The 20212-nt window shown below is 41.3% G+C and overlaps 1 protein-coding gene across 2 annotated transcripts in view; it reads left to right on the top strand.

The window, feature by feature from the left end:
• Positions 1-18859, top strand: part of dock10 (dedicator of cytokinesis 10) — a 57675-nt gene extending 38816 nt beyond the window's left edge. For both annotated transcript variants that reach the window (XM_041047289.1, XM_041047291.1), the window contains exons 23-56: positions 249-341; positions 572-690; positions 1030-1099; positions 2582-2695; positions 2887-2958; positions 3089-3235; positions 3480-3563; positions 3667-3763; positions 3919-3951; positions 4198-4376; positions 5157-5273; positions 6038-6155; positions 6261-6382; positions 7095-7209; positions 7568-7634; positions 8048-8095; positions 10207-10317; positions 10917-11029; positions 11226-11341; positions 11623-11760; positions 11860-12042; positions 12153-12263; positions 12393-12608; positions 12719-12776; positions 13452-13553; positions 14197-14303; positions 14471-14593; positions 14675-14788; positions 15975-16121; positions 16227-16437; positions 16563-16753; positions 16835-16935; positions 17223-17361; positions 17828-18859. In XM_041047289.1, coding sequence (XP_040903223.1) covers positions 249-341; positions 572-690; positions 1030-1099; positions 2582-2695; positions 2887-2958; positions 3089-3235; positions 3480-3563; positions 3667-3763; positions 3919-3951; positions 4198-4376; positions 5157-5273; positions 6038-6155; positions 6261-6382; positions 7095-7209; positions 7568-7634; positions 8048-8095; positions 10207-10317; positions 10917-11029; positions 11226-11341; positions 11623-11760; positions 11860-12042; positions 12153-12263; positions 12393-12608; positions 12719-12776; positions 13452-13553; positions 14197-14303; positions 14471-14593; positions 14675-14788; positions 15975-16121; positions 16227-16437; positions 16563-16753; positions 16835-16935; positions 17223-17361; positions 17828-17875 — 3924 coding nt within the window. In that variant the 3' untranslated portion in view covers positions 17876-18859. The remainder of the gene's footprint in view (positions 1-248; positions 342-571; positions 691-1029; positions 1100-2581; positions 2696-2886; positions 2959-3088; positions 3236-3479; positions 3564-3666; positions 3764-3918; positions 3952-4197; positions 4377-5156; positions 5274-6037; positions 6156-6260; positions 6383-7094; positions 7210-7567; positions 7635-8047; positions 8096-10206; positions 10318-10916; positions 11030-11225; positions 11342-11622; positions 11761-11859; positions 12043-12152; positions 12264-12392; positions 12609-12718; positions 12777-13451; positions 13554-14196; positions 14304-14470; positions 14594-14674; positions 14789-15974; positions 16122-16226; positions 16438-16562; positions 16754-16834; positions 16936-17222; positions 17362-17827) is intronic.
• Positions 18860-20212: the final 1353 nt, after the last annotated feature.

Genomic DNA, 20212 nt, shown 5'->3' with positions numbered 1-20212 from the left:
TTTAAAAGGATCCCGAGAATAAACATGCATACCATAGTTTATTGGTCACAATGGTACGAAGGTTTGCCTAAAAACTTGTGAGGATAATCTTGATGGATATTTTGAGATTGAAACATTCATGAACATTTTGACTTACGTAGTGAAGTGCACATTTTTAGGATTAAACGTCACTTATAAGGGAACCAGTCCACTAAGTATTATTGCAGATGCTAAGTGCTTACTTTCATGGATTCTTCTTTCTGTGCCAGGACCCCCACCTGAACCGATTCTTCCAGCAGTGCCAGAAGAGAGAGCTGGACCTCTCGATACCTCCTACCTCCAACTTCCTCAACTGCCTGAAGGTCAGTGAAAATTCGCTGTCTCCCCAGTTCTCATTTTATTGTAACTGAGACAAAAAACAGGACCTTGACTACTGAACACTGCACTGCTCATCAGTGCACCAAATGTCAAACATTTTGTTTTCTGCCTCTTTATGATTTATGTTTTGTTTTTTAAATTTGTTTCCACTATTCTCATTCTCCAACTTCTCCATCTCCTCTTCCTCCTCCACTTCTTTTCCACCCTCCTCCAGGGTCTCCTCAGTATGGAGAGAATCCCAGTAATCATCCGATTTCTGCCAGTGCTCTTCAACCAGCTGTTCAAGGTTCTGACTCAGAATGACAACGACGAGGTCACTACTGCCACCACCAGGTAGGAAATGGTACTACAGGGTTCATAATAAACGAATTGACATAAGGGGTTAGGGCTCACTGGATAGCATATAGCACATAGTGAGGAAAGCAAATAGTGTTTAAAATCCCAGTTTAAGAAGCAGCTCTTTTTTTCTTGTGTGAATAAGACTTTCTGTGATCTTATAGCATAATTAATCCAGTATCATATAAAAAATAAAAAAGCTATTGAATAGAAACAGAGGGAGAAAATGTGTCAGTGTTTGACAGATGTTTTCAGTCATTGTTTAAGAATAAAGGCTGTAAATGAAATGAAAAATGATAAATGAAAGTCTTTGTTGTTATTGTCCTGTGTCTGCAGAGTGCTGGTGCACGTTGTTGCAAAGTGCCATGAAGAAAACTTGGATCACTATCTGCACTCCTATATCAAGGTATAACAACATAGAACGAAGTGTGCTTGAAGTAATCCTTGGAATTAAGTATGTTTTTGTCTTTTTTTGTTTAATGTGTGTGTGTTCACAGGAAGATCATATAATAAATTTGAAGGTTGTTATTTTCCATGAAAGAATGGAATTACTGCACAGACAATTTAATTTGTGGGGGAAAAAAATCAGGGAGAAAGGCTTTATGTGTTTGTATGTGTGTATTTGTGTGTGTTTGGGCCAGCAGGAGTGTGGTTAGGGCCACGTGCCCAGAACACTGTGCAAACACACACACAAAGAGAAAGAGGGAGAGGAGGAAGAGAAGAAGAAGAAGAAGAAGAAAGGGTGATTGAGTAGGAGGCAAACTAGGACATTCAGCCCGCTCAATCAGAAAGACATATTTGTTTAGGGGGGAAAATCAGTGAGAGAATTAGAGAAGAGAGCAGGAAAAACCACAAGACCTGTTTCATGTTGGCCACAGCAAAGGAAAACTGCAGCGCTTCAAGAGGTAGTGGCAGAGACGAATTGGTGGGAGGTAAGAGGAGCGGACTAGCAGAGCTAATGGAACTAGGGTTACCATAGTAACAGATTGGCATGGTGTTCAGTACTAGTGCTGCCCAATTTGAACTGCTGAGTGTGTATATGTATGTGTGCACAAGTGTGTGTTCATTGTGTGCATGTGTGCGTGTCTGTGTGTGTGTGGGGAGGGGGGGGGTCAGTTCACTGTAGCATGAATTGAGTAGTATGCAGTAATATTACTTGAATCAAACCTCACACGTTGTACATTCATTTTGCCTTATACAATTTACCTTATTTTTGTTTTCAGTATAAGTGTTTCTGTTCATATGCATCTGCAGTATGTGTGAATGTGTGTACTAGTACATCTGAACAATTAGATGAACAGGAAATTAATCAGCAAGCATTTTAGTAATCCATTAAGCTTGCTGCTTTTCTCTATTTTGTATCATTATAAACTGTCAATATCTGCGTTTGTTGGACAGAACAAGACGTTTTAAGACATCGCTTTGGGCTGCGGGAAATTCTGTAGGACGCTTTTCACTCTTACATTATATAGATCAAGCAATGAATCGATTGATCAAGAAAATCAGCAGATCTGGGCATGATAGTGGCTTAGAGGTTAGGACTAGATCTGCAACTAATTATCATTATTATTATTATTATTTTCTCAAATAATCAGTGAATTCTTGTGTGTATGAAACATCTAAAAACAGTGAAAAATGCCAATCACATTCCAGAACATGTCACTAATGTCTTGTTTTGTCCCATAAACCGTCCATAACCAAAGAATATTCAGTTCATATTCAGCATATTCAGCTCTAGTTAGGACCATAAACTGCATCACACCTGGCACCTGGGCAGAAATCTTAGTTCCCTATTTTTCTTTCCCCACATTTCCTGTTATCTCTGCACAATGCCTTTCCAATAAAGTCTAAAGCAACCCTACTATACATGTTTTTCCTCTGTGTGTAGTATGTGTTCAAGTCAGAGGCCCATGGCTTCAGGACTGTCCACGAGGAGCTGGCCAAGGGGATGACCTTTGACCTGAAGAGCAACGAGCAGGCAGCAGTCAAGAATGTGCTGAAGGTTTGTGATCAACCTATCCTTTGCAGCCTGTGTTTCTTTAATAAACAAATGGACCACAAGATTTTACTAGATTTTATCCAAATGAATTAGTTAAAAATGTTATTTAGTTCTCAAAGTAGAAGAAGAAAAAAAACAGATAGAGATAAATGTTAGAACAAGAATGATCTTGCTTTGACCTTTCCTGGTTTCAGTTCTCCTGGTTCTTCTGTGAGCTGATTGTCAAGTCCATGGCCCAGCATCTGATTGACTGTGACAAGTTAAAGGTAAACTGACATACTCTAAAAAATGTTTAACCATTTGTTATTCTTGGTTCAGTAAAGTTTCTTTGCATTTGTATTATCTGATGTGGGACACAGTGCATGGCCGTCTTTTGCTTATTTCTTGTTCCCACAGCTTCCTAGGCCCCAGCGGTTCCCCTCGTCCTACCTGAGCCGTGTGGAGACCCTAGTGGAGACGGTGTCCGAACACATCTTCTGGAAGAACAAGGATTTGGCAGAAGAGACACGCAGTGCCAACATAGCTGTGGCAGCTTTTGTCAAGGTGGGAGAAACATTTGCGTCATGGACTGAAATTATGATATAATATGTTAGAGGAGACTTTTTTTAAAGAGGCAAGTGGACACTGTGGAACCCACAGTGAAGTTTCAGTGCATGTTAGTACATTATAGTTTTTACCTTATGATTTCTCCATCTATGGTGGATTACCTGTCTCATCTGTCTCACTGTCTTATTAACTGATGCTGGGTCTGATCTCCAATTTGACGGGTCTCTGTCTCCCTTTGCAGCGCTGCTTCACTCTGATGGACAGAGGCTTCACATTCAAACTGATCAGCAACTACATAAACATGATCACTGCTACTGACAGCAAGGTAAAACAAGATGTACATACTTATTTTTTTACTATACTTTATTTAGTGTGTGACTGAGTACATGCATATGGTACAATAAATTGTACAATTTTCTGTTTGACAGGTTTTGTGTGAGCTGAAATTTGAATTCTTGAGAGAGGTGTGTAACCACGAACACTACATTCCTCTCAGCCTGCCCCTACCCTCTGCACGCATCGCAGGTAAGAGCCCAAGCCATACTCTACTCCGCTGAGTGGCACCAGTGTTAATGTGATAACTCATACATCAAGTAGCTCCCGCTCTCATTTGTCTATTAACACTCTGTCTCTCTGTCTTTCTCTTTCTGTCCTTTCCTCTGACTGTTTGTGCATGTCAGACCATGCATCCCCAGAGCCACAAAGCACTCATGGTAAATATGTTCACTCATTCTTTTGTAATGTCTGTGCTATGTTGTGTGTGCCACAGTTGTATGACTATAATGAAATTCATGGAAAATTGGCTTGTCACATTATTTGCTCACTGTAACCAGTTTTTTATTTAGAAACAAATTAATAAACTCCCTGATGGAAAGCAAATATCGGGCTGTATTTAAATCGCATGCAGCTCTGTTAAATTTCCATTAAAAAAGAAAATCTTTCATGCTGTCTCTTCTCAGTGTCAGTGCCCGAGTACAACCTAACCGGAGAGTTCTGCAGGAAGCACTTCTTGACTGGCCTCTTGCTTCGGGAACTGGGGCTGGCCCTCCAGGACGAGCAGGACCTGAGACACCTAGCTTTGGCCACCCTGAAGACTCTAATGGCCAAACACTCTCTGGATGCACGCTATGCCACCAAGGTAGACAAAACATATGTTTATATGGGAGGAAACAAAAAGCCATGAACGAGTCATGAGCTCACAGTAGAAATTCTTCCGATGTGACTCATACAAACACATGCACACGGACATGTGATTGTTCCTAGCAGCTGTGAGCAACAGCGAAGGGTGTCTTAATGAATGCTGGGAAGTGTCTGGATCAGACTGAGTCAGTAATCTGTCCGCTGTTAAACAGCACCAAATACTGCCAACCACAACACAACTGCAGCGCTGCAGTCAGGACCGAGAGTCGGTCTAGGTGAGTCTGAGTCAAAACCAAATGTGTGCAGAGGCGAAATAAAAGGCGCAACTGGGAAATGGGAATGTGAATAAATGAAAACCTCAACAGTTTCTTGGCAGGATTACATACATTAGATAAATGTAACCGCATTGAATTCCTTCTACTATGGATTACGTAATACGTAAAAAAAAAATATACAGTCATCTTAATGCAACATCAATAAAGAAGTAATAAACTCCCCAGGGACTCATTGGAAGTGCAGTTTTTTTTATTTTTTTTATAATATTAGTATCCAAGTCAGGCACTTTGAGTGGCTCTTTCATGATTATTCACAGGCACACAGTGTTCATCTGATTATCTTAACACAATCCTTGTAAACATATAAAATATATAATTACCAGCTAAACCAAATAAGGAATTGATTTGTAAGGGTATTACAAAATCATGTGACTTACTGTAAAATCTGCACAAATCGTTTTATGAGTCTGATGTGATTTGTATCTAATTGGCTGCTTTTCCAGGACAAGCAGGCAAGGATTGCATCTCTCTACCTGCCTTTGTATGGCCTGATCCTGGACAACATGCCTCGATTCTTCCTCAGGGACCTCTTCCCCATCTACTTCACTTCCAGTGACCAAGTAAGAGTCAAGATGAAAGATGATTTACTTTGACTCTATGTGTACTGACACTGATTTACTTTGTGCAGTGTCATACATATTCCTGCTGTGTTTGAAGGTTAAAAAACAAACTTCTTTTCTTTCAACACTAGTCTGATTTTAGTAGTTTTGGCTCTTGTTCCTATTATTTATCGTTACGTACTAAATTGTAAATATTTCTGCATGGGGATTCTATCAAACACACCAGTGTACTTCATGGAAAGCAACACAAACTGTAACCTTGTCATTCTGGACCATATATTTTACTTGAATTTCTTTTTTGTATTAGCTCCCCAGCTGGCCAAGCTTTCTTCCATTCATCGCTGTACATGTTATTTTTCTGCCTCTGTCTTCTTCCATTTGATTTCCACCACACTATAAACAAAACTTTGCTTGCTCATGAATACTGTAGATGAATCATCCTGTGAGTTGAACTGGAACTAAAGCAATGCAATGGTTGATTATAATGAACGTTTGAATGTTTACTTTTATTGTGAAATAAGAAAGAATAATAACATTTGGATATTTTCTGTTAAATTCAAGTTGATGGAGAAAACTGCACATGACCTGTATTGCTTGCCTTTAGGTTGCTGTTAGGTTTAGTTTGAAATCTTAGCAGTATTATTAATAACATTTTCTCATAACTATTAGAAATACTAGTCTGACTTATAAAACACTAAAACTCAGTTTAAATAAAAAATTATTTCTTTTAAATAAGTGCTTTTCTCTATCTGCACCCCAACCAGGGCTCTCGAGATGACCTTAGCGTAGGAGGGGGAGTGGCTGGAGGGGTGATTCCTGTTACTCGCCATGGCAACTCTGTGGATGCCTCCTTTTCCAAAGAAGTGCTCAACTCCATCACAGGTAGCAGTTAGTGATGTTGGATGTGTGTGAATGGCTGTGTATTTCTATAAAAAAGGTGTAAATAATGACATGGCATTGATGCTGAGCCTCCCCTCCCTCCACCAGCCTTCTCATCGCTGGCAGTTGCCATGGGTACCCAGGCCGACTCTCGGGGTTCTCTGATCAGTGTGGACTCCAACCCTAGCAACAGCGACAGGAACAGTGAGAAGATGGACGGATGTGAAAAGGTGAGAGAAGAAAAGGGTTAAGAAAACACTACAGCCATGGATTTCTGAAAAAGGAGTATGACTTCAAATGATTTCCATTTTAGACCTCTGAAGGTGGACAAGTGGACTTTGCATACTGCTCTATTACCAACTAAAGAAATACTTAAGTCCTGGTGATTTAGGATTAATTATGTAATTGCAGTATTCAAGTCCAGCCAGGGACCTTTCATGCATATCATCCTACATCTCTCTCCTCACTTCCTGTCAAAAAATACTTAATAGTGTGGCCATCAGTCTCTCCAACAACCCTTCCACCACCCTTACATAATTTTAACTAGACACCAAAAATGAAGGTCTCTTAATTTTCTAAAAATGTTTAGATTTCTAATATTTCATTTACAAAGTTAACTGTCTGGTCACATTTCCTGCAAATTCTGTTTCCCAGTGTGAAGGTGTAAGTGATCTCCACATTGCCTGGAATAAAGTTTTGGCAGTGAATTACTGAAACCTTCACTCATTTGTTATTTGTTGGTCTAACGGTAGTAAAATTCAATCTTAAAATACTGCATCAGCTTATAAAACATCCATTATATCTAAGTTTCCCTCCAGCTTGCTAGAACCCACAAATTCACATAAATAAATACTGAGGTCATGACCAGTGTCCTCAATGGAAGATACAACTCTGGTACTAATAGATCCTTGACTGTGTTTCTGTCTGGATTTTTGTGCTCAGTTTGCTCGACCGCAGTCCCTGATTGGCTACGGTTCCCGTTGTGACAAGTTGGACCAGGCAGAGACCCGCAGCCTGCTCATGTGCTTCTTGCACATCATGAAAACCATTTCTGAGGGTAAGGAGTTACTTACAAATGATCTTACAAAGGTTTACACACAGAATTTGCCAGCATATCCTGATTAGGTACCAAGCCATAGGTCTTTTAAGCAGGCTAACACACTAATTCAGTCAATCAATCAATCAAACTTTTTTCATATAACACCTTTTGTATAGGTTACTCAAAGTGGTTTATTTATGACTGCCAAGCTAACAATAAGACTCTACAAATACAAACAGAAAAACAATTGAGGACCAATGCACATGCAAAATCAAAATGATAAAAGAGAAAGAATAAAAACATCAAACTATTGGTAATAGTTTGACATGCATATAATGATTTGTGTGACATGATGTCTTTTGTTGCCTGTTTCCAGATGTGCTTGTGTCCTACTGGCACCGAGCCATTCACCAGGAGATCTCAGACTTCTTTAACATCCTAGAGTAAGTGCTCTTCTTTCTTCATTGCAGAGTATTACCACAGCCCCTGTTAGGGTGACTAGTTATACTGTGCACTGAGAAAAAAAAAAAAAGCTCAGACAGACAGGGATGGGGATAGACGAGTGAGAAGAGAAGAAAGGGGGAATGTAGCCAGAAGGGAACAGATGAAAGTAATGACACAGCAAGAGAGAGAGAGAAGAAAAACAGACTGTAATTCCAATGAGATCTCCCTATCCACCAAACAGTGCAGTAAATTAACTGTCTGTGTTTCCTGTTTTTGTCAGCATCTAGACTGCACTGGTGCTACTCAGTTTGATCACATACACTCCATTTACCCTGCGTTTTTAACTTACTAAACACATGAAAACAAGCAAACCAGCACCTAAGATATTTTTCTGCATTTTCCTTTCCCTCAGGCTGTGTCTTCAGCACTTCAGGTTCCTTGGAAAACGCCACATAGCGAGGTATGTGTGTACCGGGTCTCATTCAGATGCATCTGTTATAATGCTGCAGATTTGGAAACAGCTTATTAACTCAACATGCACATCACAGCCAAAGGTTGTAACACCCCCACCTACTGATACATAATTCATATAATCATGTGCACACATGAATGCACACATGTGCAAGACACATCCACGCACACAGCCACATGTGCTGCAAACACACACAAATAAATGATCAGACATAGTCAGGCAGAAATACTAATATGTGTTCTGTATGCGTGTGCACGCTCAGGGATGAGCTTCAAGGGGGGAAGAGGTAAAGGAGGGAAGAAAAGAAATAGAGGGGGGGAGGTGAAACTCCTGGATCTTGCTGTTGAGAGAGAATCACTGCTGGATATTGTACTGTAGTAGTTGGCAAGCAGAAGATGGGGGTTGTTATCGTGTGTGTGTGTGTGTGTGTGTGTGTGTGTGTGTGTGCTTACTGGAGCTGAGCCATTGGCACTGCTAGACTCCTCCATCTTCTGGTTCCTCCCAGCTAATTAAATTAGCCCTCTTTTTCCTTTCAGCAATAAGATGCTGAGATGTAAGCCAACAAAAGGCTGGGAGAACACACTGCTTTACTGTGTGTGGAGGCATTAACAGAATAAAGATAGCTGGAATCCTAGCTAGCTCTCTCAGACGTAGTTGAGCCTGTCTGGGGCTGCAAGCTACTTAACATTCGTCTGTAATACCAGGCCATGGGGGACTCACAGTCTTACGCCTATGTCTGTCTCTGTGTCTCTCTCTCTGTTAGCTCTTTGATGCCTGGCTGAGTCAGTGTGGGCACCCATTGAAGTTCAGGAGTGATGAATTACTCCAGCAGTGTGTAGCCAGCCAGCAAGCTAGGGAGACAGTTAGCTTATCAGACAACAATTCGATCATTAACGCCCCTGTGACGGTGCACTTCCTTAACCTAAGTCACAGTTTAGACTTTTCAACGCTATAGACACACACATTTGCAATGTACACAACATGACACAAGCAAATAACAAATTACTTAAATAAAGTTAATTCCAAAGGTTTTTTTTCCATGTTTGTCCTTGCTGTTGTAGTCTCCATCTCTGTGCATGCCTCATGTCCTCCCCCTCTGTGCATGCTGCTGCTGCTGTTAATGGATTGTCAGTGTGACTGCACATTTATTGATGTTCTCTTGCATCAAGTAACCCTTTCTGTATTGACATCTGTGGTAAATAAACAGAACATGTATTCCGGTGCTGTATGTTAGTTTTGTTTGGTATTTACACCCATTAACATATTTTCCTCTTCGATGTTGCATGTCAACCCTCTGCCTCCATGCCCCGCCTCACGACTGGCTGGACTCCACCTGCTGCTTGGCTTGATTGAGTTTCCTTAATAGGCTCTGAGGCTGGTGTGTTGATTGGCTTACACGGTGGCTGTGTCTTCTTTCTTTTAACTGGCCAACGCACCGTTTGCTTTGCGTAGATTGGCAGCCGTTTCGAGCCTCGCATCATAAGAATATGATATGTTGAACATCTGTCTCCAGTCAATCCAGTTACTAAGCTGATTTGTGCTGCAGCTTAACTAACATTCAGCTACATCACATCTATACATCTTAATTCCCATGCTGTCCAGTTTTACATTAACGGTAACCCCAAGTCTCTGCTGTCCACTAACACTCTACCAAGAGACAGTGTAACATTTACACAACATTATACTAATGGCAAAACCACTAACTCTGCCACTCCACTAACCTTTCCATCTGGCTGACCTCCCTCTCTATATGAGGTCTTTGATCTTTTTTTTTTCCTGACTCTAGCCACTCTCATCACACCAAGGTCAAATTGGAGATCCTGTATGCTTTCAGCTTTTCATTTAGCCTTGCTGCAATACAGTGTGACCTAGTTCCTAAAAATATGTAACAAGGTCACAAAAGTGCAAAAATAAGTGCTTTATTGCAAAGTTTTTACATTTAAGACTGTATTACTGACATTACTGACTGCTGGCACGCTCACGCAACTGTTAGCATGCCACTCACAATTAATATAAGTGGATAATGATGAACACTAAAACAATGTTGGTCTTAACGTAACTAACTAATGTTAGCTTTGATGTGATTGGCTCGTGAACAGGAAGCTAGCAGCGGCACTAAAGCTGGCCCAGGCCACCCACGCCAATGGTACCCTGAAGGGCTCTAACCACCCCTCCCAGTCCTCTCAACCCTCGAGCCTCTTCCCACAATGGTAATCACCCTCCACCAGGAAAACAAACCTCACACTTCAGCCGTGATGACAGAGTTAAATTGTGTGAAGATACTGAGTCTACGGTTAAACTGTTCTTAATGCGAATGATGTCTGGTGATTGGCTCAAAATGTAAATAGTGTCTTTAATAGCAACAGCCTCCAGACTATTGGAACACAGATACAACCTACAATAACAACGTGAACACTTGGATTTAGTTAAAAACATTCTTGTCTTGTGTGTATTCAGCATTTATGTGACCATTATGTGTTTCCATGTTAAAGACTGTGAGTGTTTTTTCAGCATGCCCCTCCTCATACCTGCAGTGTTTTGTGTGATATGCCAGTCTTTGTCTCTGTACTCTCATGTGTTAATAGACTCCCGATAACAGCAAGTCCCTGGGACATGGATGCAATTTATATTTACCTGCCTACTAAAATGTACACAATCTGTAAAACTGGTTAGGTAAAACTTTATTTCAGTTTTAATATACCTGTCCAAATGTTTAGTAGTACACTTGCTGCAGTGTCATTAAAAAAAAGTGTTAAACATATCAGCACTGTGATTGATACTAGCTGCTGATTCCTGCTGTTGTCTCCAGGATGGCGTCATCTGGTGGGGAAGGTCACCGGCATGCTCGCTCCCAAACCATGCCCATCATCAGAGGCAAGAATGCCCTCACCAACCCCAAGCTGTTGCAGATGATGGAGACAGGTAACACACACACACACACAGACTGAGATCAATTCAAGTAAAATTTAATTTTTATATCCCAGTATCACAAATTTGGGCTTTACAGTGTGCACAGTATGCATCACCCTCTGTCCTTAGGCCCTTGAATCAGATAAGGAAAAATGACAAAGATGAGATGATTTTAAGAAATGGATTTGAGTTATTCCTATCTTTCCAGAAGGGAGTATTCAGGATGGGGACACGTTGAGTCCTACCGATATCGAGGCGAACTTGTCCACTGAGGTGGCCCTCACTGTGCTGGATGTACTGGAGCTCTTTGTTCTCCATCACAAGGTCTGTGGTCCTTTCATACTTCACAACCTGAAACTACATTTCATACCACACATTCACTCTATTCGTCATGTGCTCTCCTTTGTTAAGGTGTTAAGGAAAGTCTTAGAATTAAATGCATTGTAGGTCCTGTACACATCTCATGCACCAACTGGTCAGTGACACTTTACTGCCACCTGGTGGCTAGAAGAATCACATAGTAATAGCACAGTAGTCTCTGCTTGAAACTCTCTGTCTGTCGAAACTGAAATATGCATTTTTTCTTCCTATCTACATTTACACAGAAGCAGCTGTTGCTGGATGATGGACAGAACGCATTGATGAAGAAGGTGCTGGACACCTACTTGCTCTTCTTTCAGATCAACCAATCGACCACCACTCTACGGCATGTCTTCGCTGCACTCAGGCTCTTTGTACAAAAGGTCCAGCAAGCTTCATGTAAACCTGTCATCTACATCCAAGTGAAGGTTCCAGTCCAATTTTTTTCTTACATGTGGTTTTATCTTCATCTCTTTCTGTAGTTCCCCAGTGCATTCTTCCAGGGTAAGGCAGACCTGTGTGGCTGTCTGTGCTATGAGATCCTCAAGTGCTGTAACCATCGATCCAGCTCCACCCAGACAGAGGCAGCTGCTCTGCTGTATTTCTTCATGAGAAAAAACTTTGAGTTTACCAAGGGAAAGTCTATAGTGCGTTCACATCTGCAGGTCAGTGAATCCAAATGCAGTACAAACATAGAATTTCAGTACTGTGTGTTCTGTGAATGGAGGTTTCATTGTGACTTTGTCCTCACCCCATACGCCTCTTTCCACTTCAGGTTATCAAGGCAGTGAGCCAGCTGATCGCAGATGCTGGCATTGGAGGTTCAAGATTTCAGCAGTCCCTGGCTATCATCAATAACTTTGCCAATGGAGATGCTCCACTCAAGGTATAGCAGCTTTTAGGGTTATATTCTAGCTTTCTTATCAATAACTGTAATGCCTAGTATACTCTATGGAGGTATTTCATTCTGCTTTTGTTCTTAAAATAATGAATGTTCATAACATTTTTTCTGCAGAACACTTCATTTCCCGCTGAGGTGAAGGACCTGACCAAGCGGATCAGGACAGTTCTGATGGCCACAGCTCAAATGAAGGAGCACGAGAAGGATCCAGAGATGCTGGTGGATCTTCAGTACAGTCTGGCCAACTCCTACGCCAGCACGCCCGAGCTTCGACGCACCTGGTTGGAGAGTATGGCCAAGGTCCACGTCCGCAACGGCGATCTCTCAGAGGTTATAAATGTTATGCTTTTTAAGGCTTTGTTACTTCAGAAACTTCACAAACGGCTTTAAGAATGACGTACTCATCAAAGTTGATGGTTATGTGTCTGTCTTTCCCTCAGGCTGCCATGTGCTACATCCACATCTCAGCCCTGATCGCTGAATCACTGAAGAGGAGAGGTTAGTGCACACATGCTGCTGCTTCCACTCTACAAGCTTTATGCAGCATGGTTTGTGTATATATGCATATGCACAAATACCTGTGCATATGCAGGGCTATGAAACTCTTAGTGCGTGCGTCTTTGCAGACATAGCAACTTCTAACCAGAAACTGCAACCACAGGCATTTTTTGTCAATCAGCAAATCTCACTCTTTCTCTGCTAACACGGTTGTTCAAGCTTTCAGGCATCAGTCCTGCATATCATCATGGGGGGTTGATGTGTATGCCTGAAAGCGAGCACACTGGTGACTTTAGTGTGTTTTTGTATTGTGGAGATTAATTAGGAATCCAGGAACCCAACTAATCGTATAGATCTGTCTTTGCATTCGTTCCCATTCATGTCTTCTAGTAGAAATAGAGGCTGTTGTCCACGCATTACGCAATGCTGTATGTTTTTCTATCTGCAGATGTGTTTCTGCTCATGTGTGCATGTGGCCCCATTTAGGTTACAGCATGTCTCTATCTTTTGCTGCACGTGTCTGACATCTTTTCGCATGCGCTTTACGCACTGAACCAGTAGTGTGCCAGTAGCTAGGCTGAATCGTGAGCCTTGTCCTTGAGCATAAAAGGCAAAAGCAAGTGGACGTAAAATTTGTAAACCTCCTCCTCCTCCTCCTCCCCTCCTACCAAACAGGCTACTGGAGAGCTGACAAGGCCAGGATGTCCAGTGTGTCCCCTGAAGAAAGCCCTGTCTTTAACTGTAGCTCCTTACTAACTACCTCCCGAGATCAAGACAGTGAGTGTGTGCGCCGGGGGGGGGCTCTTGGGTGGAGGGGTTGGGAGTTCAGAACATGTAGATGGAGAAACAAGTGACTGTGGGAGAGAGTGGGTGTACACTGTTATATTTTTTTTAAAACCTCTTGCAGTTGAGTGGAAGGTGTTGATATTGACTTGGTTTGGACTGAAGGGATATCAGGTTGTCAGGTGCCAAATCTTCAGATCTTAACCACTTTTCTACACTGTGTATTACACTATGCAGATAAATGTTTTGAGGACCACTGTTCTTGCCTTGACGACATGAGTTTGTGTCAGATTAGCACATTTTCCTGCCACGGTTTGACCCTCACTGTTCACTTCATGTCTCGATGGATGAAATGTTCAGTGTCACCGGGGTTTGATTTAAAGCACAGTCACGTTTGGTGTTTTTTAATTTGGTTTGAGTCTGCAAAAATGGAATGCTTGACTGTAAAAAAAAATGGTAAAAGTGTCTTGTATTTTAATACAAGAATGTACATGTTTGTTGGATGCATTTTGATGCATCTGTATGTTTGCAGGCTGGGCGTAACACCGGCAATAGTGTGTTGATATTATGGGAAGTGCGGAGGTATATATTTTGAAAGACTTGCCCTGATGTCACTTTAACTTGTTTGAAACCCCAGCATCGTTCTCTATGGGATGGGCAGCATTTATGTGCATCAGCCCTAATGTGAAGGAGGAGGGTGCCATGAAGGAAGACACTGGTACGCAAGACACGCCCTATACCGAGGTCAGTGTTCGCCTTTGATCACAAATAAAAGCTTAAATTTCACAAATGAGAGATTTTGCTCTAATGTTGCGTTTTAGGATCATGAAAGTTTGAGGAGAAGGTGTCATGGCAGTAATTGGGGTCACTTGCTCTCTAATGTGCATCCTGATCTTGTGTGTACTGTGTAGGACACGCTGGTAGAGCAGCTGGAGCTGTGTGTGGACTACCTGTGGAAATCAGAGAGATACGAGCTCATCGCTGACATCAACAAACCTGTCATTGCTGTCTTTGAAAAGAGAAGGGATTTTAAGGTAACCTTCCACTCTTTGTGTGTGTGTGTGTACATATTGAGCTGACTTTGACTTTGCGTGTGTTTTTGTGTGTGACCACAGAGGCTGTCAGAGCTGTACTATGACATCCATCGCTCCTATCTGAAGGTGACTGAGGTGGTGAACTCAGAAAAGCGGCTCTTCGGTCGGTACTACCGCGTGGCTTTCTACGGACAGGTGAGGAACAATCATTGCACACAGTACACAGTTAAATTGACTGGCCTACACATACCTCTGGGATACACATGACCACAACAGTATCTGGAAAGAAACTCAGCTGTTTAGTTTTTAAAATGTTTAAGCTTTGAGTGCAACGGATCTATAGCCTTTCACCACCTCCCAGTCTCAGGGGCAGAAATCTCAAAACTATCTGCATAGCTAGATACCACTTGGGGTTAGTGGGGAAATCCTTTTTGTAATTTGGGTGAACCAGCTTTTTAGAAATGGAAAAAGCATATTTGATATAATAGGTAAATTGAGTCGTGGTTCATCTTTGAATCCCTGGATTTATCTGTGAAGAATCACAATGTGGTTTGGGGTTTGGCTTTTAATATTCTGGATCCTTCTCATAGTTCACTATTTGTTACTGAGGGGATAATATTTTCTATGCAGGGATTTGACAGATCTGAAAATGAAGAAAGGCTTTTAAAAGCTGGTAATGAGAATATGAAATCTTCTCACTATTTGAAAAAAGGAGGCGAGTGATTCAGTGTCTTGTCAGTGAGACATGGACATGGAAAGATAAGGAGACCAGATTTTTAGTAATGAGTCAGTATCCTTAATTTCTCTGTCTGCTCTTTTCTTCCTTTTTTTATTATATTCTAAATCAAGATTGCGGTAAGTTTTGTATGTCTTTGATTTTCCATTTTCCTCTGTGCTAACCACTTTTACCTCTCTTATCCTTCTACCACTATTAACGTCAGCTGCTCTTACCCTTTGAGGGGCTTGTGTCAAGCTTGCTGTGGTCCATTTTACCTCCCATAATCTCAAATGATGAAGTTGTTTCCTCCCCAAAACACTAAGAAGAGCGGGTTTCAAACAGCCACAGTCATTCACCTTTGACATTTGACTCCAATGCTGCTTTGACCTCTGAACTCTCCCATCCACAGCTTAACACTGACTCCCTGTTAGTGCTGAGTTGTTCTAACAAAAATGACAAAATGTGTTATTATCTGTATGCGCACAATCAGTGACTGAAGAAACCACTAGGGGGCAACATAAAATCATACTGACATGTATAAAGCTTGTTGTGAAGGCAAAAGCAACATCACCTAAATATTAAAATTGCATTGCACAAACACAAACACCCATTCGTACATGTAACAGGCTTTGCTGTTTAGTGTGTGCATGTGTGTTCTGGTAGGGTTTCTTTGAGGAGGAAGAGAGCAAAGAGTTCATCTACAAAGAGCCGAAGCTGACGGGGCTGTCAGAAATCTCCCAGAGATTACTCAAACTCTACTCCGACAAGTTTGGAGCTGATAACGTCAAGATGATCCAGGACTCCAATAAGGTAACTGACAGAATTTGTTGTTGTCGCCAGTTATTTGTGAATCACTGGTTTGTGGACATGTAAATACTCACTTTTTTTTTTTTGCTTAACGTCCGGTAAAAACAGGTAAATCCTAAAGACTTGGACCCCAAGTATGCCTACATTCAGGTGACGTATGTGGTGCCCTACTTTGACGAGAAAGAGCAACAGGACAAAAGGACAGATTTCGAGAGGCATCACAACATCAACCGCTTTGTGTTCGAGACGCCGTTCACCCTGTCAGGAAAGAAACATGGAGACGTGGAGGAGCAGTGCAAGAGACGCACCATATTGACCAGTGAATACTTGTTTACCACTCTGAGCCCTTGTGAACATAAAAAAACACCAGAACATACTGTCCATATGTCAGTACAGTTTCTTTCCTTGTAACAGGCGAGTGTATATTTGTTTTCTCCTCTTCAGCAAATTCCAGCTTCCCCTACCTAAAGAAACGTATCCAGGTGGTGGAGCAGCAGAGCACAGAAATGAACCCAATAGAAGTAGCCATAGATGAGATGTCACGTAAAGTCTCTGAGCTCAACCAGCTCTGCAACATGGAGGAGGTGGACATGATCCGGCTGCAGCTGAAACTGCAGGGCAGCGTCAGTGTCAAGGTGGGGGTTCTTCAGACTTACAGATATGCATATTTGAATTATGTTTCTTTGTTTTGTCTCACCTGATCTTCCCCTTTTCAGGTCAACGCAGGGCCTATGGCTTATGCCAGGGCGTTTTTAGAGGAGAAGAATGCCAAGAAATACCCAGACAACCAGGTCAAACTGCTTAAGGAGATCTTCAGGTAGGACTGTACTGCACATGATAAAAATAAATAAATAAACAAACAAACAGTCCCTATTTAACTTTTGGTCTTTTTGTGCTTCAGAATTTATAAATGCAGCAACAGTCTGCTCCAAAGTGTAAACTCTTCATGTTAAAAAAAAAAAAAAACGCCCATCAGACAAACATGCTTTGACAATGTTACTTTTTGTCCTGACCTGGATCATTAAAGGTTGTATTCATTGGCATGACACACAGCATTCATGATCAGTACATTACAATAAGCCAAACTTAATGTGCTCCCTGCAGGCAGTTTGCAGAAGCCTGTGGTCAGGCTTTGGATGTGAATGAGCGTCTGATCAAGGAGGACCAGCTGGAGTACCAGGAGGAGATGAGAGCTCATTACCGGGACATGCTGACTGAGCTGTCTGGCATCATGAATGAGCAGGTCTCACTATGCAATGGCCAATGAGCAACCAGATGTATTTTATTACCATATTGTGGCTTTTTTTTTCCAGTTCACTTGCATGGCATAATGAGAACCATCTTTTCCTGTGTGTTATTTTATGAGACATTTTGCATTTTCATGGGTTTCATCAGTTTCTGTTATGACTTCATCGTTTCCTCTTCTACTTTTCCAACTTTTTCTCTCATTGCAGCTTCACAAAAGTGTTCTTGCATCCAGTGCCACATCTCTCTCTAACAGCTCTCTGTCCACTCTTTCTAAGACCGGTATGTCATGTCCTCAAAAACCCTCATGAAAGACATCTTGTCACCTTGCTACTTGCTTATCTTTCCACCCATATCTCAGCCTATCTCAATCTATCCAAGAGCCAATCTGTGATTCTTGATGCTTACCTCCTTTTTGAATTTTCCTGTTCCAATGCAAGCTTTTTATTCTTGCTCTTGTCTAGATTCCTCACACAAGACAACCAGGAACGGAACGGCACAGCGCTTACTGAATGGCCTGTAGACTGACAAGAAATTCTGTGTGCCAGGGAGGGCATTTTTTTTCACCTGAATGGCTTTGGAGTGCCAATTTGAGCCTCAAAGTGTCTCATTTGCTTGTTTCTGACCGTAGTTGTTTCCTGCTGCAGGGAGCAGTGGGCTAGTGGAACTGTGACCGGTGGCGAGTGTAGAGAAAACAAGGGAAGAAGTGTGTAGACTGTGGTTGTGGTAGTCTGTAGTCCTGTCGTTGAACGTTGACTATCTACAGTAGAGGCCAGGCTGCTGGACTGTTAGCTCCCGTTTGTTTTGGTTTTAGAGACTCGATCCATGTGTTTTATGGATTCCCCTGCCCTGCCAACTGATTCATCAGCTTACATACTGACAGACACACACACATACAGACAAATACATACGGTGCATATGTTCATACGCACATGCACACGTATACACAAACACACGCGCCTTCTCTCCACAACCCTATCCCTTTAGAGATCAGTGACCTTACTGAGCTTGGGGTGCGTTCAGCTATAAATGTAAAATATGGCTCTCTGGTGCATTTTGATGACAGTTTTTACATTTTCTTTCTGTGGAATTATACTTCGAACTATCTAAAGATGTCTTGCAAGACGATTAATGTGAAGAACAGAAACATTTGAAAACAGGTCGTAATTAACCAAGAATATGATGAGTTGAACGCACCCCAAGTTCCTGTTTGAATGTAGAGCAGCTCCACATTGCTACTTTGTATCCTTGCTAACATTCTGGAAATATCAGCTTGCCAATTTTCAAATGGAAACAAACAAACAAACAAAAAAATTATGTTTTGTAACATTTTTATGATTGAAATTGCATTGTTACTGTTATTATTTCCTGTACTGTTTTGAATTGTAAATAAGAAATATTAATATTTAAAATGTTTGAAATGTTTCTTTTTTATAAAATATACAATATATAAATATTTGTTTAGCTGAATTAAAAAAGAAAAGAACAAAAACTAAAGTTTTATGTATAACATTTAAATAAAATTTTGTTAATGTCCAAAATTCCTCAGCATTTCTTCATCCACTGTCCTGATGTGAGCGCTACAATTATGTGGCTCTTATTTGTTCACAGGACATTGCACCTTCAGATCACTCTTCTCCTCACTGTGGTACGTCACTCAGTATGTTAATCCCATTAGCCCAGGTTTCCAATCATGCTGAATGGGCTGAAGTAGCTTTCTGAAATGAAACTGTGTCTTGGCTGCAGCTGTGCACCGCAGCCCCTCATATCCTGTCCATTGACTGGGCCCGAGACCAGGCAGCAGCTAATTATAGATAATGATGAGATCCCTCACCTGCACAAAGGATAGAAATGGGTAAAATAGAAATGGGTAATGAGCAAGCCCAGCCTGAAACAAAGAAGAAAATCACTTCCTGCCATGCTCCATGGAGCAGAGGATAATGTACAGGAGCTTTATGAATCCATCATCTCCTAATATCAACTAAATTTTAACACATGCAGTAGTATAGACTTCCACAGCACAGCAACAACAGATTAATGGTATTTGTCTTGTGTGAAAATATACAGTAAATGTTCACCTTCCGTATCCTCATTTGTGGTTGTGATCTGTAACTTAATATATGCAGTGGTACTTAGCTTTAAAAAAGGCCAGTTTAAAAGATGAAAATGCTCTGGTGCATCAAAGCAAACAGATAAAACAGATCAGGGTTGTTTTTGACCAGGAAAGGAAAGGCATTTGGCTTTGGGTCAACCTGGCATGTGTTTATACCTTGAAATCTGAACAATGTTTCGCTGTTAGATAAGTGTCCTGTGTACGTTTTGGAAAGTTGTAGATGGATAAATTATTTTTCTTTGATTATCAGTTTTATTGTACATATATAGTAGCAAAAGGTTCTGTATTTTTTAAACTGACAAAGGCAGGATTACTGTTGCTCTACAGACTGGAGAAGAAACAGTCCTTTGTTTTGGATCACTGATTTCTTTTTCATACTCGGAGGGGTCACTGTGCTGAGTTTGTAGTCAAATGAATCATGATCTGAGCTGTTTGTTTAGATCTGGTGGAGCCCAGAGGCTCTCACCATCACTGCTGTGTGACTGTCTATTGTTTGGTCTCTCTGTTTCAGATGGTCTCCATTGTGTTTAGCCTGGAGCTCTGTTTTTCCTTTTGTGCTTTGCATCTTCATATTTTGCTACAACCACAACTAAACCCCCCAACCAGACTATTTTACTAGTATGTTGGCAGCTGGAGTGCTATTTGGAAATAGGAATCAGAAAAGAGAATAATTTTGTGGAATGTTATTTGTTTTCCCTATGGTAGACTTTGTTGTAAGTAATGTTTAATGGGATAT

The sequence above is a fragment of the Toxotes jaculatrix genome, chromosome 9 (genome assembly GCF_017976425.1).
Source record: "Toxotes jaculatrix isolate fToxJac2 chromosome 9, fToxJac2.pri, whole genome shotgun sequence".
In the NCBI taxonomy this organism is placed as follows: Eukaryota; Metazoa; Chordata; class Actinopteri; family Toxotidae; genus Toxotes; species Toxotes jaculatrix.
This window is presented reverse-complemented; position numbering and strand designations above follow the sequence as displayed.